Raw genomic sequence first — 27,600 nt, forward strand, 5'->3', positions numbered from 1 at the left:
CAAAAAACTGCTTTTCTATTAGACAGGTTAGGCGCTCCTTCTTCACTTCAACATAGTTCCTTGGCACCGAGATGCTACGGGATCGTGCCAAAGCACTACTTTTTAATTCATGTAAAGACTTATGCTTGCAAGTGATTTTCCCGCAACCATGTGTCGTAGATAATTTTAAAGAAGGTAATAAAACCAATATGATACGGCACAAGCATCCTCATGAAAATATGAATAAAAAGTACTTTGGGGCAGATTTTTTTGGCAGCATGTAAATGTCTTGCATTAGGCTGAGCGCAATGCAAATAATCTGCAATGCCTCAATGTGTGAAAGTCCCTAATCTCCAATGGATAGAGCTAGCGAACGATTTTGTGTTTGTGTGTGTGTGTGTGTGTGTGTGTGTGTGTGTGTGTGTGTGTGTGTGTGCATTTGTCGGCCTCTCATCCCAGCAGGAGTCAAGCCTCTTAAAGAGAAACACTCAATTTTGTGTTCGTTTGTCTGATTCTTTCCTTCCTTTCATACCATGTGACTTTCCTCGTACCCTCTCTTTAGTTCTTCCTCACTCTTTTCTTCCTTCCACACTTCCTTGACTCCTTGCTCGATTTTTCCTTCGCTTCTTTTGACACTATCTTGAAATTATTCTTTTCTGCTTTCCTGTCTTTTACACCTCCCTCTTTCATTTCTTTCTTACTTTCCTTCTTCACGTTCATTCTTCCTCATTTCCTTCATTTCTACCGCCAGTCCTGCCTTCCCTCCTTCCTCTAATCCAGCACGCCAGACAGTACGACATTCAATGACGTCATCTCCGTCTGGATCCTTCAAGGCCAGTGAGATACTGTAACTCCCCTTGATTGAGTCGTGAGCTTCGCGTGAATGCTCCCGCTCGCTGCGAGTAGCAAATTAGCAAGTTTGCAAAATGTCAAACTGTGCCTCTAATGACGGAAACAGATGGCGGTAGCTTTGAATAACCACTGACCTTTCACTCAAAGAGCTTGGCCGGTGCCAATTAGCTTTTTCAGGTCGGCAAACGGCAGTAGTTCGTTCAGAGCTCGCTTCACTGCGGACCTCTAGCAAGGACACAACAATCCGATGACCGGCATACGAGATTTGCAAGTACACCGGTGCCTTGAGATATGAGTGACCTGACCTACGAATACCTCAAGATATGAGCTGCTTTGACTTGCATGCAAAAAATTGTTTTGTTTAGGTTGAAGTTATGGGAAACACCATCATCTGGGGGTTGGGGGGGGAATCAGTCTCTATGTTGCCTGGTCCCAAAATGTTGTTTTATTTCCACTCATTTCAATTGACAAAGATGATTTCAGAAATCAGAATCTCACGGCACCACTGTACGCTATCCCCCACCTGTGTGTGTGTGTGTGTGTGTGTGTGTGTGTGTGTGTGTGTGTGTGTGTGTGTGTGTGTGTGTGTGTGTGTGTGTGTGTGTGTGTGTGTGGGTTTGACTGCGAATGCGCCTCGCCCAAAGGCAGATTTGGCCAGGTTGTGTAAATAAACGAAAGTAACAAATTATGATGAAAAGCTGCCCCTTCAGGCCAGAGAGAGCTCAGATTCATTATTCATGGTGTTTAGCGTCGCCAACCGAAAGGAAAGGTGAGCATGTGTGTGTGTGTCAGCATTTGTGCTCCATTATTCGGGGGCTTAACATTCCTTGCATAGGAGCGCCAAAATGAAAAGAAAAAAAAAATAACGGCATTTAATTTTGGAGAAGAGTGATAACGTCAAACTATATGCTGAAAAGGATTCATATTGGATGGATGTCCGCTTTTCAATGGACATGTCGGGTGCTCGGAAGGTTCCCGGACAGAATATGACCCTCCAAATGTAGACTCAGGAAAGTTAATCTACCAAAAATGTTTATTTACAAAGCACAAATAATAACGTTGGACAGCAAGCCAGGAATAATGTGAAGAAAACAAAAAGCGTCCTTAAATAGTTCCAATAACTGTGATGCCAGACAGGTGCGCAGCAGGAAAACCAAGAACGCCTCTGCCACCTGCTGGACGCTAACAGAATGACATGACATGACAGGACATTGTGCTGCTCCTTCTGGTGTGAGCACCTTGGCCACTTGGGGGCAGTGTAATAAAGACCTCGGCATATACAGTCCATATTGAGGTCACTGAGCCGCAGTACTGTTCGTCGTTCTTCGTAGAGGATAAAGAATATGTCTGAGTGTTATATAATCCATGTTTGCCTTGATTTTGAATTTTGGAGCGAAATGGTTCCGTTGTGATTCTGTGATATTAAATCAACAGCTGCAGTGTATTGCTGCTGCCATGCTAACGCATATGTTATGTTAATGGTGGATTTCTACATTTTGGATGACATAAAACAAAAACCAAAAAAAAAAACGGACATGTTTTTTTGAATACATTCCCGCTTATTTTGAAGACAACGACCATTTTGTGAAAAAAACACATCACCAACAATATAATGCATGCACAATGAATGATCAAATTCATTTACCGGTAAATGTAGTATGTTTTTTCTTGTACTTAATTTTTTTTTTTTTTTGTCTAAATGTTTTATTTTAGAGAATCTTGAATGATTAAGTTGTCAGCATTGTAATTTTAGGTCAATTTCTGCCAATACGGCACAGTCCCCCTAGTAATAAATGTGGCTGAGATGTAATTTCATCTCCATAATAACATTATGACACTGCAAACATATTCCCAACAGTGCCAAAGATTCATTTTAATTAAACATGAGCTCTTATTTTTTTTTTTAACCTCGCAACATTCTGGGGAATTATTTAAACACGGATTCCTCCTAATGATGTCATCCATTGAAATGAGCTGTTTAATTCTTATGGATTTACGATGCAAGCCTCTAATGCTGCTCTCCCACGCAGTGACTTCTCATGCAAAGTCAGAGAGAGGTGGCATTTTAATGTGGTGCGCGACGGCAGCAATTACAGAAAATAACGCATCCGTATTCTATACTCACTATATGACAATAATGAAATAGAAACATAATGGAAAATGTAATGCATCAAACTGCGGCCGTCATAAAACCTTTCGTAACTGTACATGTAGTGACTTATGTTACATTTCAACGCTGTCACGCAGATGTAAAAAGTGGGCCACCACGTAAAGTAATGGTAACATCAAATTTGACAATCAAAATATTGTAAAAACAACAAGTTGTGTACTCACCCTTAATTGAGTGGGACAATGTGAGACCACGGCATATATTCCGTTGGTCATCCTTTGTTAGCAGTATCGTTGCCATAAATTACTGAGCAGCCAGGATGGTATACGTGTATATTTTCTAGATTGTCAAATAGTAACCAAACTAAGCAATGATAAGGACTTTGGACTCTGCATTTTTATTCAGTTACGTCTTTCTAACAAAAAAAAAAAAAAAAAACATTGCTACGATTTGTACTCTCCTTCCCTCTGCGTCATCCTTCAAAGTTGTCTCTTGACCTCTCTCGTTTCGAGGTTCTGCTTTTCAGAACTCCTCTGAGTGCAAAGCTGAAGGGCAGAAAATAAAGAGCCGCTCAATTTCGACCTTCAATCAATGGCCGCGAATGTTAGTGAATGTAAAATGGTGCTCATGCAAAGTGGTTAATGTTGTGCTTTTTAAATGATCGTGTGAGACAAATAAAGGGTTTCTTATCTTATCTTATGTTCAAGGTAGCTCGCTAGCTAGCAAGACAGCAAGATTGTTAGCAACATAGCTAGCTAACAAATTAGATCCAGCAGATGGGTTTGTGTTCAATTCACCATCAACTACGTTATACTGCATTGATGTGGTTTGAAAATATTTTCAAAATGTGACACAATCCTGCTCTGCGTTAGATGGTTGACGTTAGCGTGATGGGTGACGTTGGCTCTTACATGTGACGGTTTCAGTTAGCTGGTGAATACCTTCCGCCTCCTCTTCCTCGTCGGGTGCCACCAGGCTGGCAGCAAACGTCCACATTATCTCCATCCAGTCGGTGCTCTCCTGCGGCAGTGGTGGGGGGTTAGCGACCTCAGAAGGTCTGCACCTGTTTGGGCGGATGCCTCCTGAATCCACAGAGATACAGAAAAGTCAAGGAAGTATTCCAAAAAACCCAAATATCTATATTTCCTCATATATTGCCTTTTTCCTCCATTAAATGTGCCCCGATGAGTCACAGGGTACAATATTTACACGAAAATCAAATATCTCTCCCAAATAGACAGCTCCAGCTCTGACTTTGGCTAGGAAATAAAATTACAGCTTAGCATTGAAACAAGTACGATAAAATTACTTGATTTTTTTTTTTCAACTAGTGGCCGCCTCCAATGAGTCATTCACTTAAATAAATATGTGTCGTTCCGAAAAATAAATCCCTTCCTTTTTACCATCAGTATAAAAAACAGGCAGCAACTGTACTTACCCATCTGCATAGACACAGACTATTGTTTACCAAAAAGTAAACTTACGTAACATGAATGCAATTTTTGAAAATAGTGGAAGTCACAGGACGCCTCATTTACATAAAAAAATAAATAAACACCTCCCCTTTTGCCCAACAAAAATGAAACGGTAACAACTGTACTTACTTCTGTTCATGGACTTTTGTTGCCACACAAAATTAACATGACTTTTCTCAAATACTGGCCCGAATTGGGTGCGATGTTCCCTTAAGAAAAATAAACGCCTACCTCAAAAAAAACGCCTCCAGTTTTCGCTTCAGAAAAAAAACAAAAAAAAAACAAAAAAACGAACGAAATGGAAAATTGAACACAAAAGGAGTATTGCATTTGTGCACTTGCCTCTGTTGGCCTTCAAACCTCGCCTGGCGATGGCGGGAGGAGGCGGGAGACCTGAGGGCGGGAGAAACAAACGGAAATTATGAAAAAGGGAGGCTTGATGTCACGTCTTCAAGACAGACAAACCAAGAGAGGTGGGGGGAAAAAAAAGCAATCATAAACGTGCCTTGAATTCACTGCACACTTCAAAAACCTTTAAATGCGTGTCATGGACAAAAGGGATTTTAAAACGCTGCATGGTGAGAACCCATGCAATGCATGCTGGGAGGGTGGGGTACAGTCAGAGGAGAGTTTGAAACAGTACGAGAGTACTGTAAATTCATCAAATTAAACTCAGAAGTCAAGGCACCAGTGCGCTTGAAAGTATCCGTGGATGAATGAAGGCGAGGAGGAAGCGAGTGTGAAATGACAACAACTTCTTTTGTGTGCCAGCCAGAAAGATGTCAGCGCATTAATTAGCTGTTTACAGGTGGCCATTAGGCGCCCTCCGCTCTTGACAGACAGCGGCGGCATTTTCTACCTGGGAGAGTGGTGTGTGTGGGTGGTTGGGGTGGGTGGGGGGGATTATTCAGATTCATGGTAGCTGCAAATGTGCATATTCAGGCATCCCCCCCGCTGGGGATTGAATGGCAAAACGGCGGCATCGGCGATGCGGACGCGGGTTAGCTAACAAACGCTAACGCCCTGAGACGAGGCGATTCATGAAGCTTCTAAATCCACCGACTCTCAGGAATCCGTCCTTGCAATTAATCCATCGTTCTAGCATTTACAATCTATCTTCTAATATTTGATCTATGAAATTGGATTCCTTTGGAGGGCCGTTATGAATTTTGGGAAACCATATCAATGTTTAATCACCTCCACTTATATTACATATACACATCGAACAACAAATTGATGGATAACTAGTTTTAAAATCAGAAGTCAAGAATAATGACTGTTATTGTGGGTTACATATGACAATTTGAAATTTTGGTTCAGAGTTCAGCAAGCATCATGGAACTTGACATGCTTGATTTGCTTTCGTGGGCCACATAAAATGATGTGGCGGGCCAGATCTGGCCCACAGACCTTGACTTTGACACCAGTGGGTGAAAAATGGGATAGCATTAAACTGCTTTTTCTCCTCTGAATTTCATCTTTTCTGATTCTTTTTAGTTGTTGGTGTGATGACAGTGCCTAGTGACACACTTCGGGTTGGCCTTCATTCTCATCAGCGGTTTCCAGCGCAATTGCAACAAGTAGTTTGACTTTTTTTTTTCCTCCCATAAAGTTTAAAAAAAAAAACAAAAACAAAAAAAAAACATGAGCTCCTGACAGCGGTTTCGTTAATCAACACAAAATCGAGTGGACATGTTCATCATAACACGACGCACGAAAGGGCCTCAAGGACGCCTGCTTGGAATTCAACACAAATTCAGCCATTTTGTTTTGAAGCAGCCGTTTTCATTGAATTCCAAGGCTTGTGCATTTGACGATTGCTTCAGCCACCACATTCAATTGTTCCGGTGACAAATTGAGGCAAGGTGTGATTTGGAAGGAAGGCCACCATTTAAAAAAATTTTTTTCACCATCAACATGCGAGCAAGCAAAGCAGTCAAAGTGCAAATGTTTTTACCGGCAGATAAACACACGGGGTCGTCACAGTATGACGTGTACTCTTTGGGGGTGGATGGCAGGTGATGGACGGCGTGAGGATGTGTGGAGGAGGCGTGAAAGGATGGGTCGGGGGGGGGCGGGGTCAAGGAAGAGGAGGAGAGGAGTTAAGAGTGAAATATGTGGAGGAGTCACAATGGTGACAGATAAAAGAGCAACTGATGGAAAAAGGAGCTCGGTCATCCGAGTACGTGAATCGTGCTCTAGTACGCCACTTTTATGACAAATTCAAAGGTATTGATTTTTGAGGCGTGGTTAAAAAGTTGGTCGACCTTTGACCGCTACGTGTCAATTCCGTTTAGAGTGTTTGTAGAAAATGCTTTTGCTTTGTTGCCACGGCTTTTAATGATCGACAATGACGATGTAGAATTGTTTAAAAACAAGACATTTTGGTCTCTTTGAAATGAATCAAATAAGATGGTGGATTTTTTTTTTTCAGGTAAATAGATGTTTGAAACTTCCTTAATTGGGTACTTTCAACATAGTCTTTGACCTTAAAAATATAATTTGTGTCCAAATAAGAAAAGATGTTGAGCCATAGAGTGAAAAAATGGCAATCCTAATATTTTTGCCGTTCTCTTTTTATAATAACCCCGTGTAATCTTTTGTTTTTGTGCAGAGATAAAGGAAGTTGACCTTGGACCTGGATCTCACTGATTTTGTGTTATCTATCACCTTACTGTGACACAAAGGAAGAGGTCGGCGATTGTGGAGGTGTCGGGGGTGGGGGGGGGGCACCGGTTGCCTGTGTGTGTATATATTTTAAAAATGCTTCTAGATTTTCATATTGCCAGGGAAGCATTCAGGCGCGTACATGGGAATATTTTTCTATGCAACATGTCATGGCTTATTACGAAAGTGCGTGATGACTTGTGAATGTTATTTGTTCGCAGCCAGCTGGTTGTTCAAACTTGATGAATGGACCGTCGCGGCGGCGGCGGCAGGCTGCTGCGGCGGACGTTTTATTGTCACTGACAACATCATCGAACGGTTTTGGAAAAGGGGCTTCCTTGATTTTGTGATCTCAGCCCCAAAAAACGTGCCGTCTCATGACCACGCTCCACACCAACTGCCAACTGCCACACCTCCGAGCGTCTTGGATAAAAGATACAAATAACATTTTGATGGCTTTATCGGAAACAAATGGGAGCGAGCCGGCCTTTCCATCAGTTGTCATTCAGCGACTGTATGTTAGCGTCCAACATGGAGGGGGAGTCATGTGTCCATGTCACAGCATGAAATTAACCCCCGCCTCTGAAACTGTCATTTTGTGTACATCGGGCCAAAAGTGGGAGACACACCATATGCTGTTTTAAATGTGTGACTTAAAAAAGGAAATGCACAAAATTGGACAAAATTAACCCTTTCATGCACCCTTTAAACATGATAACACGATAAGCTGTCCACTGTAGTAACCGCTGTCCCCGAAAGGGTTAAAGTTTTTTTTTTTTGCGAAAAAACTCGGTGTAGCTAGATTTTTTTCAAAATAACTGTTTAAAAAAAAGAATGTTTCCACCAATAAAAGCTACATTTTTTTTGCTTTCGCAACAACAGACTATGATGACAATTGAACTAAAAATAAAAACATGGCGCCAAAAATGGTTCTTAGGAAAGTTAGCTAGTACCATTAGCAGGGGTGTCAAACTCGTTTTAGTCACGGGCCAATTTGGAGTTACGTCTTCCCTCGGAGGGCCGTTATGAGAGAAACCACAAAATTATTACTTGTACACAACAAATTAATAGATTACTAGTTTTGAAATCAGTCAAGTCAATTATAATAGTTTGTTCAATTCTTGTTCAAGTGAGTGTAAGCAGGGTAACAAAATTATTGCCGAATCTCAATGTTACTTATTGCTCATTTCGGTACAGATTTTAGCAAGTTGACACGCACACATGATTTGCTTTCGCGGGCCACATAAAATGACCTGGCGGGCCGGATCTGGCCCTCGGGCCTTGGGTTTGACACCTGTACCTTACAGTGTGAATTAAAATTGGTTTCCCCACTGCCTTCCCTACTTGGATTTGGCGTCTTCTCACCACAAATTTGAAAGGTCATTAGAACCAACATACGGTTGGCGGAACTTCAGTTCTATCTCAACTTCTTTTGTGCGTGATTCTTCAAATGAAACACATGATGTTAAAAAATGATGATGTCCACTTTTGAAGTCTGCTTCAAAAATGTCTAAGAGGAAGGTGACAATGAAAAGGTTATTAAATATGAGCACTGGGGTGACATTTTAACATATCAATGAAAGGAGACTGGAAGATTCACATTGTAAACGTATTTGGATGGGATTATTATGGGATGGGGAATGCAAGGAGGTGAAGGAGAATTTCGCTACCTGCCAGCGTCTTGTAGTCCAGCAGGTCAAAGAGAACGACGGCAACGGCCGCCCAGGTGATGATCAGCGCCACCATCAGCAACCACGCCATGGGCGAGCTGAAGGTCAGGATCACGTCGTCCAAAATTGTCTTCTGATTAGCTCGCGGTGGAGCGACCGCCTCCCCGCTGCTGGTCTGGCTGCTCATCGGTGGAGGAGGCAGCTGAGTCAAAAGATCAAAGAGAGGATTTTATTGTATTTTTTTAACAACATTGGGTCTCATATGCTAATACATGAGAGGAAGCGCCATAGCTAATGAACAGTATCTCCATTGATATATCTATATCGGTGTTACAACACTCAGCAACGGATATTTGGACGCAAAGCATTTTCATGAATGAGCATTCGTGAATTCACTTATTTCCAGATTTTAGAAGGAAAATATACCAGTTTTTCGCAGAACCCCCCACGTCATCTATTTATTCAATCCACCGTCTATTCACGTTTAAAAAAAATAAAATTGAGGCAAATATGAGTGTCATATATTTTGCTATTCGCGGTCGGGCTGGTTTCTATCTTTCACAAATATTCCTGGTCCACAGTACTCATAGGCATTCTTTATCCTCTGTGAAGAATGTTACTGCAATAATTGGGTCACTTGCACTCGTTGTGAAACTCTTCTTTTGTGTCTTTAAGAGTGTATTGTACTGCCCCTGGTGGCCAAGTCGCACACACCAGAAGGCGACGCAATGACTTAATCATGATGGATCAACTGTTGAATTCTGTTTTTATAAAGTACAATATTGTAGGCCGCTATTTTTCGGATTAAAAAACACATTACAAAATATTGTTTGTTTTTGGGGGAGGCTGGAACGGATAAAGGTCATTTCCATTCATATTAATGGCGAAAGATGATTTACAAATGTGCTTATTGACAAATTATCAACGAAGATGTAACGGGAAATGAATAAATCCATGCCATACTTTGCTCTCTGCTGGTCTATGATCTTCTCCCTAGGCGGGCACGCTTGTCGTGTCACGCCATGAATGCTTTGTGTTGGCGTTAGCTTTGGCGTTAGCCTTGATTAAACCACGCGGCAGCTGTTTGCTCGCCAGGGCTCCGGCGAAGCATTGGAGCGTGCTCTTTTGTGCGCGGGCGACAAAATCAAAATCCAGAGCAGCACGAGGCGGAAAGATGAGCTGCCATGGAAGAGCGGGAGATGCTGACCCAGATCACCCAAAGATTGAATTCAGTTTCATAGCCATATTTGGGTTCTTGTCTTAACGCTCAATTCGCATTCCCTTACTATGGCTCTGTGACAAATATCACCCCACTATTTTATTCACTCCCAAAGACGTTTTTAAACGTCTTTTCAGACTTGGTCTAGAATTGGCTGGTACTGAATGAGTTAACGATCCCCAAAAAACTAAAGCCGAAAAATGAACAATTTTTTTTATATATAAAAAAAAAAATCTGAACCAAAATGTGCAAATATGCAAATCTGCTGGTGCTGAACTGCAAGTATCCGGCGACTGATTTTCGCCGAGTCAAACTTCTTTGTTCTGCATTACACTGCCCCCGGTGGCCAAGTCACCCAACAAAAATGCAAGGAGCCGCAGTGAATTAATCATGAGGCTCAAACTGTTTAATTCTTTCCATTCTCTTCAATGATGTTATCACGATACGTACATGACAGCTTACCGCTCTGAGTACAATAGCTGCCTTGTAATATTGTTCTCGTTTTGTCATCTTTTTAAAACTGTGGACCTTTGGGAATTCAACTTTAATCCTATGTATGTTTCGTTTGACAATAAAAAGCATACCATACCGCATAAGCTTAGGTCTCAGGGTGAGCATTGAAGAAAAAAAAAAAAAAAGTCTATTTATCCATCAAGTTGACCTTATACGTTGCTGCATTGATAACAAACCTCCACGTCAATTTAACATGTTTGCACAGCGGTGACGCTTGCGTGCGTGCGTGCGTGCGCGTTTGCTATAAAAGCTCCACATTGATTTAACGGCACTGCGACAGGCCAACGTTATCGACCCGCCGCAGGTGAGAGAGTCTTGCCGTCATGACGAATCGGGGGAAAAAGGCCATCCACCGTTTTAACAGTGGTGCAACGCACTAGCTTGACCGCTGACACGAATGTCAACACCCCCCATATGCAGTGTTGATGGTTGGGTATTCACAGAGCTACAGATTCCTGTCTGTGTCTTTCAAATTTGTTGTTGGGTTTAATTTATTAACTCATTCAATCCCAGCCATTTTCACTAGAGCAACCCCCTCAATCCCAGCGTTTGACTGGATTTTGACTGATCTTGCAAGGCCCACAGGATATTTGGTTCTAATGCTGTATAAACATGGAAATAAAGTTTGGACTCTCATCTTTTTCCATTCTTCAGCAATCGGCATTATAAAATGGCTAAGTTTCATGGAAATGGCAATTCCTGGGCAAAAAAACGGCGAATAATAGCTTTTTGTAAAAGCATGCATTTCAATCACGTGAGGCACTCCTGCCACCTTTGCTATTCGCCGCAAGTCCATTCCCCCGCGAATATGACGTCTTTACATGAGCAGATGCAGCCTGCCGAGTGCTGGCCCAGCAACTGCTGACCTCCAGCCATTTGTTAGGACGAGCTATTTCTAACTATGACCAGAATGGTTACTCAGTGTGTTTGTTTTCACGTTTTAAGAGAACTGAGGTCATCAAGTTATCAAAGCTATGGCAACATATTGTTTAGTTTGTGACTTTTGTCCAAAATTACTTTTTCGAGCCGATACTTTTGTTTCCTTTTAATGATGCAGTTTAATCAACATGCAATCCATGGTGTCAAATCGTATGATGTAAAATTAGATATAAAGATATTTGGTCCAGTTTGATAGAACGGCAATGACAACAGCACTCCTATTAAAATTGAAGTCACCCTGGCAAGTGTTCTGTTCATTACTTTTGCTGTAATATTGATGAAAAAAAACACACCCACAGCTAATTGAATTTCCCAGAACATCATTCAGCTGCAGTTTTCCACCTGATAAATTTCAGCGTCACAATCCCAGACCCAACACAACCCCGACTTCTATCAGCTAAATTCTAACGACTTTTTAAAAGACACTGCAAATTACTTCTTGCGCAGGGGGAATAAGGTTTGGAACACCAGAAGCAGATTGTTATTGCCAAAGTTTTTTTTTTTTTCTTCTTCAACAGTACCTTGGACTTGGAGCTTGTTTGGCGTTCTGTGATAACCATCAGTCAGTTGAAAGGCTTGGCCGGTGCGCTGTTACCATAGAAACCAGCATGTAAGTCATTCATTAAATCCTGAAAAAAAACAAAAAAAAAAAAAACGATATCCCAGCAGCAAAAAAGAAATAAATAAAGAAAATCGTTTCAAGCTGGGTTGCAGCTGTTTCTAAAAATACACAACACAACCTTCGTTCGTCCTTTGATTCTTCTGGATAGTTTGGAAAGTGTTGGCTCAACTTTTCACTCCGTGTCCACGAAAGTCTCCAGTCCGGGTTGGTTAGCTTCACTTTGTAGCAGGACTCAGAGCGAGACAAGATGAGGGGTCACCCTTTCAGGCATCTCCCCACCCCCCTGAGGTCCAAAATAGAGATAAGACAGTCGAGGCAGAAGGGGAAGCAAGGCACACCAAAAAGAGGGCAAAGAATAACGACAAAGCAGTGATGAGAAAGCGATCACTTCCTTATCTTACAACTAGAATCGCAACGACTTGTGCCAAGGTTGAACTGTTAAAACTCCCAAGCCCTTGCAGCCGCTTTTATTCCCTGACAAAACTACAAAGCTGGATCATACTCAGTAATGAAAAGCCACACGTCAGTCAAATCCACTTATCTAGCTAGCTAATGGCAGAGACATGCTAACTCGCAAAAAAAAAATCATTCTCAACAGTTAGCGGCATTAGCAACTAGTGGCTAAAAGCTAGCTGCCTTGGGCGTTCGGTACAAAGTCAAAGCGAAGTGGAAACGAGCTTGATTTTGGAGAGCTACTTTCGAACTTTGGGTCTGCGTGAGCATGTGTGAGAACCAGAGTGGTAACCTGACCTCCACTTTTGCCCTGGGAGTCTGCACCGCATGGGCTATAATTAGAGGCCGGGGCAGCTGCCGGGTTTAGCGCTGGAGTGGACTTGGAATATAGAGTCCACGGAAAGGGGTTGGGGGTATACGTAATGTATCAGACTTTTTAATACACTGTCTATGCACAAGGTGTGTCAGAAAAGTTCCAGGACTTGAGTCACATAAAGTATTCCCAATCCAGACTACTTCAAAGTAATCCCCCCTGGAGTCAATACACTTTCCTAACTTTCTCCGTAACGCTTTCATGCATTCCCCGGTAGGGAACCTACACAACTCGTCACAGCATCTTGATGTCATCCACAACTTCAAAACGCTTCAAAACGCTTCCCCTTGAGCTTCAGAAATGCCACAGGATCATTTTAAAGATGCGCTGGTTGATCGTCTCACTCGCACCGAAGGGGAAAATTTGTACTTTGGGATTGACATGCATCTTCTGTTCTATCGATCTCTCTATTCCAATCGTATAACACAGAGCATTCCAATCTCTATAGCAGCCCTCGATTGTGGGGTTCCCTCGGGGTGAATTATCTCCTTTTCAGCTACATTGAAATCAATTCAACTTTACAGCTTTATGTCTCTTTTGTGCACGGTGGGCGACTGGTTAGCACGTCCGCCTCACAGTGTAGAGGTGCAGGGTTTGCAGAGTTTGCATGTTCTGCTCGTGCCTGCGGAGGTTTTCTCCGGGTACTCCGGTTGCCTCCCACATTCCAAAAACATGCATAACATGTTCATGGAACACTCTAAATTGTCCCAAGGTGTGAGTGTGAGCGTTCGCCTGTGTGTGCCCAGCGATTGGCCGGCAACCAGTTCAGGGTGTTCCCCCGCCTACTGCCCGAAGATCGCTGGGATAGGCTCTAGCACGCCCGTGACCCTCATGAGGATAAGCGGATTAAAAAAATGGATGGATGGATGCACGGAAGTCTCTTTTGTGTCTCTACTGGCACATTGAAAGCTGTAAAAAAAAAAGAATATCTTTAGTATGACCCCAACAACCTCAAACCAATCCACACCATTGAGAACCCAACTCAGCTCCAGGTGAGTGCTGACCTTCAAAAAGTGCACCAATTACATTTTTGCGAGGGGGAAATTTGGCCGTATAGTGCACCTTGCCACCGTTCTTCAGGCTTGACGCGGATCGTGGTACCCTCAAAAAATTTGTTTTACACACCTTAGGAACATATCATCAGATTACACCCAGAGGGACAGCCGAAGTGAACTCCTACAGTAGTCCTGATTTTTCTTGGCAGTCGGCTTCAACACTGGCACCCGCGAGAATGTTCCCTGGAAGGCAGGTTTTAACACCAAGGGCTCTATCACTCCCCTAAAAGTTTAAAAAAAAAAAAATTAAAAAAAAAACAAGATTCAGACTGCTCCCAGTGCAGCACGCTTGCACGACTGTTTTTGCTTCGCTATCGATCGTTTTGATGACCGTCTTCTGTCGTCACGTCGCCGCGGAAGGTGTGCACAATAGTTGCATGCTTTGGGGAGACGTCTCCTGATGAAAGCGAGCTGATGAAACGAACCGCAATCGTGACCGTCGGCGTGTGTTTGACAAAAACCGGCATGAGCGAACGCTTAGATCAGTGATTCTCAGACTGTTAACGCCAAGTGCCACCTCAAAAAAAAACAAAAAACGTAGCAAGCCCACCGTTAAGACCATTACTCAAACCGGCATGCGTAGTTATTGTCAGTCTTGGAATTTGTTTTCTTTGCACACGAGGCGAGGAACGTTCTCACCGAGGTTCAGCACCTTGGACAGCGGCTAAAAAAAAAAAAAAAAAAAAGGTTCCATCCAACACCAAGCACGTGAGGATGCAACAGCGGGAGGAGGATGAGGAGGGCCAAAGTGAAGATCACGGCCTCGCACGTGGGAGAGCCACAATCCGAATGCACTTTTCAGACGTTTATTAAACAGCAAAACATTACCGACTTCAAAGGCAGCCTGAGTAAAGTTGAATAAGTCATCTAAAAGGCAGATTGGATGCATGATGGCAAGTGTGTGCGCGCCTGTGTGTGTGTGTGTGTGTGTGTGTATGCTGTTAAGCATCAGAGGACAAGCAGGGCAAGTGGGGGGGGGGGGTGCGGGGGGTGGAGATGTGATCTGAAAGCAAACCAGGTATAAACACGCATGCACTCAAAATCGAAAAATCTTTTTGACATGCTCCCCCCCATGCCCCACCCCTCTCCCAATGCACGTCATGCATCCTCCTTCACCCCCACCCAAACAAATCCCCCTCTATCCCCGTGAACCACTTCCTACATGTTACACAGTGGATCGGCCTCACTTGACTCTTCCACTGTAAACATAAAGAAATATACAAATCAGTCGATCGATCAAGAAATATAAAGTTCAAACTTTCAAGGCAACAAACGGCTAGAAAGTTTTACGTCGGACGATTCAACAAAATATTTGAAGTTTGGCTGCAAGTCCCAGGAAATATGCGAGTTCAAAAACAAGTCCGCAATTTGCACGCCACAAAAAAAAAAAAATCATTTCAACTCTTTGTGTTTGAATGAGCTTACAGGCATTTAGTACATGCAGGAGGGGTAAACCATTTTTAAAAAGATTTTTTATACGGTTTCCCTATATTGCAGATTTGCACCTACCTCGGGTCAAATATATCCACCACCTTTCCCTCACTTCCTGCCATTTGGTACGTGCAACTTTGCATCAAGCCAGACCCATGCACGAATATAAACATGGACATGCCCCACCCTCCTGGGAGTCTTAATTATCCATCCATCTATCCATTTTCTGAACTGCTTTATCCTCACAAGGGTCGTGGAGCGTGCTATCCCAGCTGTCTTTGAGCAGTAGGCGGCGCCCCCTGAACCGGTTGCCAGCCAATCGCAGGGCATTTGGGAATTGGGGCATTGGGAATGTGGGAGGAAACCGGAGTACCCGGAGAAAAGCCACGCAAGCATGGGGAGAACATGCAAACTCCACACAGGGAGGCCGGAGCTAGAATCGAACCCGGTACCTCTGCACTGTGAGGTCTATGCGCAAACCACTCGATCACCAGGCCGCCATCAATGCAGACCTACTCGCAAATATAAACATGGACATGCCACGCCTTTGCAGGAGTCGTTCTTGTCTTAATTATCTCTGTAAATGTGCTGGCCAAAAGCTACACACACACACACACACACACACACACACACAAAAGCATTCTATTTGCAGGCCAAACACACCAGCCAGGAATTATGCGTCGCTGTTTTTGATAATGATGTATTTATTAGCATGGAATCATCTTAATCCAATAAGCCTGCAGCCTTTGATGTCCGTCTTAAAAAAAGTCTTGCTCGAGTGTCAATGTGACCTGACTCTGTCCTTTTTCATCTTGCCAATGGCAAGAAGCGAAAAAAAACAACCCCAAAAAAACAGTCGGGGTCTATTTTCGCAAAATCCTTTTCTTGAAGAGAGTCCAGTGAGCAAGAAATTGGGGGTTTCGGGGTGGCTTGCGGGCCTCTAATCCTTATTTTGTTGGAAGGTTGGCAATGTGTTTGAGCCAGAAAATGACGGTGGTGCGCTGCCCGGTTGCCAAAGCATGCTGCGTGCTGATGCAAGCTCTCAGACCTGCAAGCAGCACACACATCTCCTAAAAATCGCCTCGATAGAAGCGGGCCGGGGCAGATGGAAGGACAGCAGAGAAAACAGCATGCAAGTGGAAATTAACCCCGATCGACTGGTTAGCCTTAACGGTGACCTGCCACGCTTTTGTCCAGCCGCTCGGTCACTCATGTTGATTTTTGGTGAACACCTTTGCACCCGCGGCCGACACAGAGGTTGACATTTTTATGCAAAGCACACTAAAAGGGACATACCGTATTGGCCCGAATATAAGACAGTGTTTTTTGCATTGAAATAAGACTGAAAAAGTGGGGGTCGTCTTATATTCGGGGTCTAGACATTATACCCATTCACGACGCTAGGTGGCGCCAGATATCATTAAAGCGAATGCTGAATTTGACTCCGCAGGCAAAAGTGAACCCCCGTCACGAAGAATAAAAAGAAAAATAGCGGTAGCACGAAGAAGAAAAATAAAAAATAGCGGTAAGAAAGAAAAGAGAAGAAAATAATAGAAGAGATAACAGAAAATGGAGAAGCGTAGCGACAATCTGGAGAAAAGTGGGTCGAAGATCGGCAGCTGAGGAGAAGTTATGATGTAACTTAGATTTCAAAAACCAGAAGCTATTCATTTACGAATGTGATTGCACTTTAGTTTACATATTTAAATGTTCAGATATTAAGATTTGAATGAGGCAAAATAACATGCTTTTTCTTTCAAATATATTGTTATAATAATTTGTTTCAGATGTACTGTAATTATTTTCTGTATAAAAATTAATTTAGTGTTCAAAAATACTTTTTTCAAGCTTGAGTCTTGAAAAAGAGGGGGTCGTCTTATAATCAGGGCCGTCTTATATTCGGGCCAATACGGTACTTCCCGTATTGTGTTTTAAAAGGTGTTACCGAAAGGTATCCGTATACTTCCGGGTATCCGTTACGTTATTGAGCAATAAATTCATTCGCTGTTGAATGATGGGTGGGACTCGGGGTCCTGGTGTTTTGTCTTCATAATTTGCGGCAGTTCTCCCTCGTTCACGAGGGGATTCCTGAAAATAAAATCAGACCGTGCCAGCCGCGAGTCAGGCAAAGCTAAAGTGTTTCATGTACTGACAGGCCAATCGAATGTTCCTCGGCTAGATGGAAAGTGAAATACATCTCAACTTTAGGCCATTTCCACACGCGGCGCCGTTTATTTCCGCTTGAAAGTTTCGCCGTTGGTTGCGCACAAGCCCGCTTAAAAGTCTGACCGACTTCAGATGCAAATTTGTTTGGAGGCCGCCGAATGATTCATGCACGCTATTCCGCTAAGTGAATGTATGACTCACTGACCGAGCGTCGGGATCACTCGCTCGTGACTAAGCGAAGCGCAACGGACGATAAGCGCTTTTAAATGCAGCGCGTGAGGAGGTGATGGCTCAGCTCGCCCCATTAGAATGAGCGACATGCGCGCCAGACACCTCATGCATTTTGAAGCGATCGATATCCTCCTCTTCTCGTTCCCATTTCTCCATCGCACCCCCACACCCGACCCCGCCCCCCCTTTGCACCTCTTTTCTCCTCGTCCTTTGGCTCCTCGGTGCCACCGTGCCGCACCCATCTGTTGTGTAATTGTTTTTTCCGTCACCTTTCCTCCTCAAACAGATGCCCGACTGATTATTTTCTCCCCTCGCCGAAACCTCACTCAATCCATCTCCCGCTTTAATGTCTTTTCCCCTCCGCAGTCCGACCGCCGAGCTCTCCCCCACCGCATCCGTTTCATTGCCGTGAGGACTCCCGTTGTTTAAAATGTAACGTTTTTACTGTAGAGAGACTGTTGTCATTGACAGCTCGTGCTATGCAAGTGTTTCTCAATCTTTCCTGAGACATATACTGTGTTGGACATTTGAATCTCACGGCACACCTAACAAAAATTTCACAAAATGATGTTGTGGGGCGGGGTAAAAAAACAATTCTGACGGAGACGATCGTTCGGTAATTCGTTAAACTGCCGCAGTATAGCGCCAACTACTGGTGAGGATGACTCGATTTCAGTTTTTCTTGAACTTAAGTATCAGTGGCTGGTATCGGCAGGCACTACCAATCCACGATACCTAAAAGTAAGTCCGTATCGGTTCTTGCTCATCCCTAAAAAAGTACTAAAATATGCAAATATACTTACTCAGTGTGACAACGGGACCTGTCGACATGAATATGAAGCTATTTTTTGCCTATCACTGTATGTTGATGGCATAGATAGATTGATTGATTATTTATAGTCAATTTGAAATGATATAAAACTTTCTCTCACCGCACAATAATGTGCTGCAGCACTGAATAATGATGAATGACATTTCGGTACATAATTTGGCTGGTCACAGTTCAGGTCATTTTCAGGATAGGAAACGATCATAATGCCAAATAAAACATTGCTGCTTTTCTTTTGCGTAAATAGGAACACAGTTAAGTCAGTCACTCCGAAATGTTTTCAAAGCATTGTTTCTCATACTGCCGGCCGTTTTAGAGCATTATGACTAATATTTCAAGAACCACAGAATATTGTGGTTTTCAACAACATATGCATATTTTGTTCGAGCGTGAGGCACCTAAACTCGTCTGTCTTCCAACCTGTTGCCATTTCTCTCCCGAACAATCAATGCAATAATCCAAGATTCGCCACCTAATCTTGATCTTCTACTCAACAGCTGTTCTGATCTCAAATGCAAAGTGATCTAACTCTGCCATCCACAGAGATGTTAGTCTTGAAAGGGGTTAATACACCTGATGTTCACAGTTCCAAGCCAAGTGAGACGCACTTGATGAAATATCCGTGTCGGTTGCAGTCAACGGTTGGATTTCAGTTGACGCACATAATCATCCGTTACACTGAATAAGTTAATATGGTCTCACTGTATTGTGAATTTTCATCTTTCGAACGTGGGCCTGGAGCGCAATTGCCGTGATGAATTTGAGATCACTGTACAAAACTGTGTACTAGGCCATGCATGGAAATGTTCATGGTGGGGACAGACAAAGGACAATAAACCAAATATATCCCAGTGGAATACCCACAAAATAACAACATCTGAGTCCCCGCTTGGCCGACCACAACGTCATTGATGTCGATAATCAGTTTAGCAAGGCACATAAGAACGCAGGTCTTTGAGGAAGAGCCGTGTCAATTATTCATCCAACTGCACAAAACAAGACGTCCACTGAATTTGCCCAAGCCCCAAACCCCCCGTGAAGTCTTTTCGACTGCGCCTTGGCTGGCGTTCCTAATGAGATTCCCAGCATGCTTCTAATAACGGGAATTGTCACTTAAGGCTTGATGCACGGTCTCCCAAGATTTGTGGAGCCCGGAGCGGTGACTAGGAATGAAAGCCCCGTCTCATTTTGCCTTTTACAAGTCAGTGTGACACCTTGATGAGTTTATAGTTGGAGGGTAAAATTGTTCCATCATGACATTTGACTAAAAAAAAAAAAAAAAAAAAAGACGCAAAGGATTGATGTCGAAAAGATAAATGAAAATTCCGTTTCGGCTTATTTCTTGAATACAATAGTAGAATTAGGCGTAGGGGCGTACCTGTTAGAAGTTGACCTCGGGGCGGATTCTGAAACTGGCTCTTGATGCGATTTACATTTTAGCTCGCCTCTTGATAAAAATGACAAATGGACGGAATTGTATCGAGCCGCCGTGAGCTACTGCGGCAATATCCTGGTCTAATAGCACTTGCAACTCTGCCTGCGGGCACGAACACACATGACGGAATACATGCAGTCGCACACTCGCCGGCAATTTATTAGCGAGGAAAAAAGGTTTTGTCAGATAAAGACCATCAATAAAAGTGAATTAGGGTTTGATGCATGACGTGTCAAGATGCAGAGCGCATTGAAAAAGACATTGTTTTTGCATAGCAGAAGAGAGAAAGGATAAAAGCATTTTTTTTAAACAGCACATCAATGTTCCTTTGAGTGGTCTTGTCTACGCTGGGTGGCATTAAAGGCCAACGTAGATCTATCATATCCTTTACCCCAAGACTAAGCGTTCTGACACTGAGCAGTACGTCTTACTCCAGAAAGCGCTGATCACCTTTGAACTGTCATTTTACCCTGCAAAGACTTTGAAGAATCCGTAAAGTGAATTCAGAGATTTGCTTCTAAATAATTTATACACGTTTGAAGATATTTGCTGAAAACGTGCAAAAACTGAGAACTCTGTCGTACTCATTTGTGGACCGATAATGTTAATCTGTTTCTGACCATTTCAGTTTTTCTATTTTTTTTGGTGACTAACACGACGGGGTCTAGTGACACATTTGCTCCTCCCCCACTGTAAAACAATTTGAGCACATTTGTCCGACACAATTTTGAGATGCATTTAGCTAGCTACCAAGCTATGCTTAACCATCGCGTCATTTTTGGGCGTGAGTACACGCACATCACCTCACCTGGTGAAAGGCTAAGGGGGGGAGCAAAACAAAACAAAAAAAGATTTTGGGGAAAAATTTCAAAAAGTCTGACCAAACAGCCATTGTGTGAGTCATAAATTTGACATGCCGTGGCTGATTTAGAGTGCCTCATTGTCGAGCATGAGTGTGCGCACCTCACTGAGGAAACGTCGAGAACATTCCATGAAATGGTTGCAAATGTTCAATTCATTGATTAAATTGATGATAGAAGTACAAGAGCCCTGGATGTCTACTTAACATCGTTGATTAATGTGTCATTGTTGATTAATGTGTTTTCAATTCTGTCTTAAACACACACACACACACACACACACACACATCACTCCCCTCCACTGTCCATTACACTCCCTTGCATCCTCCTATTGCTCTCACTGCCTTATCTAAATTCCGTCCTCAATTTCACCAGGTGTAAACACTCGATCTTCCACTTCACTGCCTCACGCGCACGTTGCACATTCATGCCAGGCTATTTCCTCTAGCTGGGGCTGTGCAGCTGGATCGCTGTCAAGATAGGACAACAAGGTGTTGCCGGCATGTGAGAGTGGCAGAGGGTCTGTGTGCTTTCCAGTGCGTGTGTGTGTGTGTGTGTGTGTGTGTGTGTGTGTGTGTGTGTGTGTGTGTGTGTGTGTGTGTGTGTTGGAATAGGCTGGCAGCAGCATGCATCTGGCGACATCTGCTTGAGACAGATAAAGTAATAAAGATGCATCTGCTATCTGGAAGATGTAGATGTAGCCCTGCTTCTTTGTCACTTTCTGTCTCAGTCAACATCATGTGCCGCGATGTTTTGCAGGTGCGTTGTTTGGTAACCCGACGGCAGCCTTAACCTAAGCCCATAAAGTACCCGCAGTTTATCACCAAGCTACACCAACACAGCAGTAAAGTCATGATTCCAGAAAATATTTCTATGAAAAACACTCCACGGCCAGAGATATAGATCAATTCAATCAAAAACAGTGTGACCTCGTATTCTAATGCCGCTACACTATTTCTTTACACACCATTGGTGACTGACAGTTCTACATAGCTGTCGTCAAATCAGTCCTGTGTTCCTCCATCGGGGCCGCCACAATAAAGGACAAAATCTGACTGCAACGGACAGTTAGGACTGGGGGAAAAAAAAATCAGTGGCACCGCCCTACCCACAAGAACCAAGACAGGGGCATGGAAAATTCTACTGGACCCTCAACACCCTGCACACCACCTTTTCCAGCTGCTCACTTTAGGCAAGCGCTACCAAACCATGCGCACCAAACCCAACAGACATTCAAACAGCTTCTTCACTATCGCCATTAATTTCCTAAACAGTAACTCAAATCTATAATCTATACTCTGCATTTTTGCACCCCCTTGTGGAACAGTATTACCGCAACGATCACTGTAGCTCCAGCTCTCTACACACTTGAACAATTGTCGGTGATCAATATTCCATTGCGCCAGACACTTTAAAGCTCTCAAGGACTTTCTGTTTAATTATACACCTAAAGTTGTCCGACAATTACTGCTGCTGGTCACTTAAAAACGGTGCAACGATTATCTGCACCAACTGCACAAGCGTCCTAGTATTGTATTGCAACACTGATCACTATCTCTGCTCGATGACTCTGCATATTGTCGCACAGCTGTCATTGGGCGGTATGACTGCACAATGGGACCCTGACATGATGGAAAGCCTTTCGATACCGATATGTCACGTCTTTGTTTATCGTAGTTGCTTGTTTTTGCAATATGTGTGTAGCCTATACTACCGGAAACAAATTCCATGTGTGTTTTACATACTTGGCCAGCAAAAATCGCTACGGCTCAGCGGAGAGTAGTTTTGAAAGTGTGTTCTATTTTTCTCATGGATTTCAATGGCATTCACATGTCTCTGAAAAACTCCATACTTTGATTTACAGCCAGCCTCTGAATTGATTGATTCCTACCTGTTTGTTTGTTGCATATTAGGTGTGTCAGAGGTCTGGAAGGGAGAATAGACGTGGTTGGAAAGTGTGCAAAATGACTATGAGCCCTTTATATCTATTTCGGTCTCACTGACAATCACTGGCTGTCAAATTAACCCCCTTCCCCCAATCATCATCACCGTCGGAGTGCCTCCCCCTCAGGTTCCAGGTCACTAGGCGTTTCCCCCATTGATGACCATCTATAAAGTGTGACCAAGGAGGCTGAATTACTCATTGTGGGATGAATAAGAGAGGAAGGAAGTGCGAGAAGCAGCGGCGGGATAGCAGAGATGGGGAAAAAAAAGTGTGGGGGGGTGGCGGGGAATATGGAAGGATGACTAAATAGGTCCGCATGACTGGGCGGTCGCTTTGACACATAGCTCGCGGGAATCTGCCTTTATGTACGCCGCTGTCAATCAAGATTAGCAGCATAATTAAACTCCCCTTGCAGCCTGTGTGGTGAGCGTGTTTCTTTGTGTGTATGCGGGAGGGGTGGACGCCGACAATGATTGATGGCGACGGAGGGGAGCAGAGATAGGCTCAACAACTGAGCCATTCATTCACTGTATGTGCCATTTTTTGAAGTCATAACACTCCTGTCATCCAAGCGTGACTATAAATTGAAAAAAAAAAAAGCTCAATGAGATGAAAAGAAGGTTAACTTACTCACTATGGAAACATGTTTGTCCTCATTTGCAATCGCTGGTCTTCATCTGCGGTGTACATGATAAAGAGAAGGAAACAAAAAGCAAAAGAAATTTAGGGGTTAAGTCCTGTGGAGTTTGCGGGCATCTCATATGACATCACGCTCGATGTTTGCCTTTAGTTTGACTTTTGAAGCTTATTTTGCCAAGGAACTGTTGGGCGAACCCCTCGTTAGTTATCATCACAGTTTCTGTCTCTGCCGTCTGCTTTGGTCTCATATAACGACTCAAAAAAAAAAAATGTGTTAACCATTTGATGCCAAGATGTCACATGAGGTCATGCTTGGCCATGGTGTTTTGTTTAACTTTTTTTTTTTTTTTAAATCCAAAAATATTGGTTAAACCCTCAGAATTTATCATGTCTGTCTGTCTGTTTTGTTTTCAGCCCCAAATGGAGTGATGGGCGGTTCCCTCCAACATGTATTTAAGGACTGCCAAATTGCTGAGTCTCTCGTCGGATTATTGACTTTGCTCACGGTTGTGCTTCAAGTGTTGTATTCTCGACCTCTCGATAGCGTTCATAGTCGCTCCCAATTTGTCATGGAACTTTGTATTTTCATTTTCCTTTTTTATCGATCTCGATTTTTGGTTTTGTGTTGTTGGACTTGTGATATTTCATTTGTGTATTCTCTTGTACGTTGCCTTTGCAACCGCTTTTTGTTTTATGCATTGTTTTTTTTTTCCTGGCTCCTTGTGACCAGCAATTTCAGTTTCTACTTTGTCATCGCGCTTTTCTGTGATAAATATTTTTGTTATCGCACTTTGTCTGAGCCTGCATTTCCGAAATCCAAAACAGTATTCGGTTCGGTTCAGAACTTGACAGATTTGACCACATTAGGGATGTTCCACTCTTGTTAGCCAAGGCAGCAAGGACGATACTTAGCTAAATGAAGTGTCTGAAATGAGATAACCACTCTCCGCAGAGTAAACTCTCTCGCTTGCTGGCATAATTGATGGCTAGTTGTTGAGCAATTTGAATATAGGATATGAAATTCATTAAGCACCCTCTATTAAGTATTCAACATCAATAGCTGGTTAGCAGAAAAGCGACGTTAATGAAGCGAATGAGGAATTAGGACAAATTGATGAGGGTGAAACCTCAAAGAGAGGGCTCCCCGCTGATAGGGGGAAGGGCCAGGAGGGGAGAGGGCATGGTATGTTTGATTGGTTGAAGGCTGTATCCTGGAGCAGCTGCGCACCGAACGCGGCCAAAAAATCTCATCGCAGGGAATGAAAAGAGCCCTGCTGAGCGGAACATCAACCACTTGAAGCCAGACGCAAACAGGAAAAGGATCGGACGTGTTAGCCTTCAAAATAAAACTAAGGAGCAAAGTAATTCATCACTTGAAAGGTCAAGAACTTAGTTATTGCCGATGGCGGCTCAGTTATGACTCTACGTCACAGTTGTTATGGCCATAAACAGACACTTATGGGCATCATTTTGCATTGGAGCGTACAGTATATGCGTAATGGAAAATGTACTTTTAATTCGTCCATATTCAAACTAAGTTCCATCGTAAGTAGTCTCAAAATCTTAATTTGAGCAAGTCTGTCCAGATTTGAGTCATTTTGAGGTTAGGATGAGTCGAGATCCACAACTCGCTGAGAAGCAAAATCCAGAGTTTGGCTCTTCTAGAGGAGAAACAAAAATATGACCCCCAATGCCACCATATCAACAACTTCACAATCAACTACAGTAATGAACTTTTTGCAGTTAGAAAAATGCATTTTCAGCATCCGAGTGCCTTCTTGCTAGTGGAAATTTAAATCATATTCCCCCACATTTTCATATCCAGGCTAAAAGATTGAACTCATGATTGTTTAATTTGACACTTGGTGGGTGAACAGGTACAATGGAAACCCAAGTATTCCTCTTGCAATCAAATCAAAGTTCCATTTTAACCAAACGTTTAATTTTGTGGCTTCAGCTTGTGGTGGAAGAAACTACAATTCGAATGCAAAATGTTCCTCACTCCCCTCGCTAAAGGCATCTATTTTAAATATATAGCTCTCATATCTATTTGATAGATCTATTTAATGTTTTGATGGATTTTATGTCATTAATTTAATTGAAAGGAGCACTGTTCTCGTGAATGCGTAGTTCCATGCAAAGTCCGCGTAGAGATAAGACAATTTCAACGACAACTTTCAAAATAAGACTGCGTTAAGCAACCTAATAGCGTCAAAGCATAATGCAGCCTTACCAATGTCTTATTTTGAAGGATCCCGTCAGAAGTGGCATGTCCCTGCGCGGCGCTGGTCTTTACAGATGGCGGGCGAGAGACGCTCCTTACGGTTGTGGTTTCTCGCTCGGCTGGTCCATCTTGATCCCCATTGTCCGCCCGGTCCACTGTGACAAGGCGAGTCCTCAAATTAGGACGTCATTCCAGACATCTTTTTTTTTTGTGGTTAAAATCTCATCTCAATGGAGACTTACTGAAGAGTCACCGTCACCCGAACGTGTCTTTTATAATAAACGCTCCGGTCCGGTCGGACGTATCTGCTGTGACGGCCCATTTGGAGGAGCACCTGTGCGACGGAGGCGGCGGAAGCGGAGCGGCTGAGGGCGATATGACCCCGGCGAGGAGACGCGGCACCCGGGGGAGGAGGACGAGAAGTGGCCGCTGACTCCTCGGAGAGCCGAATTTCGGGTTCAGCGTGGTCCCATTTTCGAGGGATTCTTGAGGACGGCATTGTCTCCTCGCGTCCGCACTTCCTCTAAGGGACACTTTTACCACCTTTTCTTACATATTAGACACTTCCGGGATTGAACCAAGTGGGATTATCAACCAAATTATAATTGTTAATTGATCTGGAGCAAAGAGTTTTTGACTTTTCATGAAATACATTTTTTTTTCAAGATGACACCTTGCTTTATTGTCTCTGGGATCAAACTTTTCTTCATGCAAGCTTTCCTCCCATTTTACAAATGATGTGAATTAACGATCAAAATGACACACTCCTAAAAGTGCTTTCCCAGACAAGACACGACCATTTTCCCACCAGAGCGCAAGGGTCCCCACGTCTCCCGGGAACCCCTCAAGGCCAAGCAGTGAGCGCCTCGACTTGGCCCGACAGCTCCAAGGAGGAACTGCAAAATTAACAAACCGAGCCGGAGAGCCGGGACGTTCCCCACGCGACTGGCGGGCAGGCAGGGTGCGGAGGACGCCATGGGGTGCTGCAGCGGCAGGTGTACCTTGGCCTTTATCTGTGGCATGCAGCTGGTAAGTGTTATGATTACTATCGATCCCTCAAAAGGGGCCCTTGATGACTCGGATGCATGCGGGGACATAAAAGTTTTTTTTTCTGAAATCTTGTCAAGAGGCAAGCAGTCAGTAATTTGTCACCACGAAAGCTGGAGACTGGATGGATATGTGACTGGGAGGTCACATCCCAGAGGTTAATAGGTGTGGAAACAAGCGGCAAATAAGGTGGGGGGGGTGTGGGGGGTGATTCGATACATGTGATTCAGTGACCAACACACGACTTACGTTCGAGGAAGATTAGATGTGACGTTTCGTCACGGAAGCCAACTGCTGCCGTTGCCTGCTTTGCGTCTGTCTCCCGTCACCATCTGCGGCGAGAGTGGGAAGCGGTGCCAGGCGAGACAGCAGGGAGGGACGCACGGCGGGAGGGAGGAAGGCTGGGAGGGGGGCGAGCCGAGTTTGTGTGCAAACATGAAGGGATGTTTGAGAACACCGGTGATCTCATCCCCTTATAGGAAAGAAGAAACCGCACCTGCTGCAACGCTTCGTTGATTCAAAACCTGCCGCAAAAAAAAAAAAAAAAATGTCAGGTTGTCATGGATTTTGAGAGGTTCGCTTTGGGGGTTTTCTTATAATTTTGAGCTATCTTCTCGACTTTTGCTCCATTGTGGCATTTGTGAAATACCACGGTGTGATAGATTGCCCACTTTTAACATGGGTGTATGCCGTATGATTATGAGTACAAGTCATAGCTAATGATTGACATGAATCACATTTGGGACGTCGCTGTTCCAACTAATGCGGGGAACATATCCAGATTATTTATTTATTTCAAGTATCAAGTACAACTTTATTGTCAAATATGCTAACATACAGCACAGATGAAATCTCCTCACTCTTAA

The 27,600-nt window shown here is 43.5% G+C and overlaps 2 protein-coding genes across 6 annotated transcripts in view; one reads left to right on the forward strand and one right to left on the reverse strand.

Annotated features, from left to right (window-relative positions):
- Positions 1-2,758: 2,758 nt before the first annotated feature.
- On the reverse strand, positions 2,759-25,801 carry LOC109518106 (triadin). Of its 5 annotated transcripts, none has more exons than XM_019873752.1 (8): positions 25,697-25,801; positions 12,165-12,329; positions 11,946-12,012; positions 8,754-8,955; positions 6,374-6,415; positions 4,759-4,809; positions 3,883-4,023; positions 2,759-3,486 (listed from the first exon to the last, which is right to left on the reverse strand). In XM_019873752.1, exons 3-8 carry the CDS (start codon positions 11,982-11,984, stop codon positions 3,464-3,466), a joined length of 498 nt encoding a protein of 165 aa, XP_019729311.1. In that variant the 5' UTR covers positions 11,985-12,012; positions 12,165-12,329; positions 25,697-25,801; the 3' UTR covers positions 2,759-3,463. The 5 variants fall into 5 exon arrangements, with proteins under 5 accessions (XP_019729311.1, XP_019729308.1, XP_019729310.1 ...); XM_019873749.1 differs by having other exon boundaries at positions 3,853-4,023; XM_019873751.1 differs by having other exon boundaries at positions 3,853-4,023; positions 11,946-12,053.
- An 839-nt stretch (positions 25,802-26,640) lies between these two features.
- The window catches only part of nkain2 (sodium/potassium transporting ATPase interacting 2), a 50,674-nt gene continuing 49,714 nt past the window's right edge, over positions 26,641-27,600 (forward strand). The window contains exon 1 of the mRNA XM_019873748.1: positions 26,641-26,716. Coding sequence (XP_019729307.1) covers positions 26,663-26,716 — 54 coding nt within the window. The 5' untranslated portion in view covers positions 26,641-26,662. The remainder of the gene's footprint in view (positions 26,717-27,600) is intronic.

The sequence above is a fragment of the Hippocampus comes genome, unplaced genomic scaffold (assembly GCF_001891065.2).
Source record: "Hippocampus comes isolate QL1 unplaced genomic scaffold, H_comes_QL1_v1.1 scaffold126, whole genome shotgun sequence".
In the NCBI taxonomy this organism is placed as follows: Eukaryota; Metazoa; Chordata; class Actinopteri; order Syngnathiformes; family Syngnathidae; genus Hippocampus; species Hippocampus comes.

Excerpts from the sequence above, each read along its gene's own strand:
- LOC109518106 (XM_019873749.1), bottom strand. The coding sequence starts at position 11,984 with ATGGTTATCACAGAACGCCAAACAAGCTCCAAGTCCAAG. Across the intron at positions 8,956-11,945 it reads AAACAAGCTCCAAGTCCAAG|CTGCCTCCTCCACCGATGAG; the intron begins GTACTGTTGAAG and ends CTTTTGACTCAG. Across the intron at positions 4,810-6,373 it reads CCCCGTGTGTTTATCTGCCG|GTCTCCCGCCTCCTCCCGCC; the intron begins GTAAAAACATTT and ends TCCCGCCCTCAG.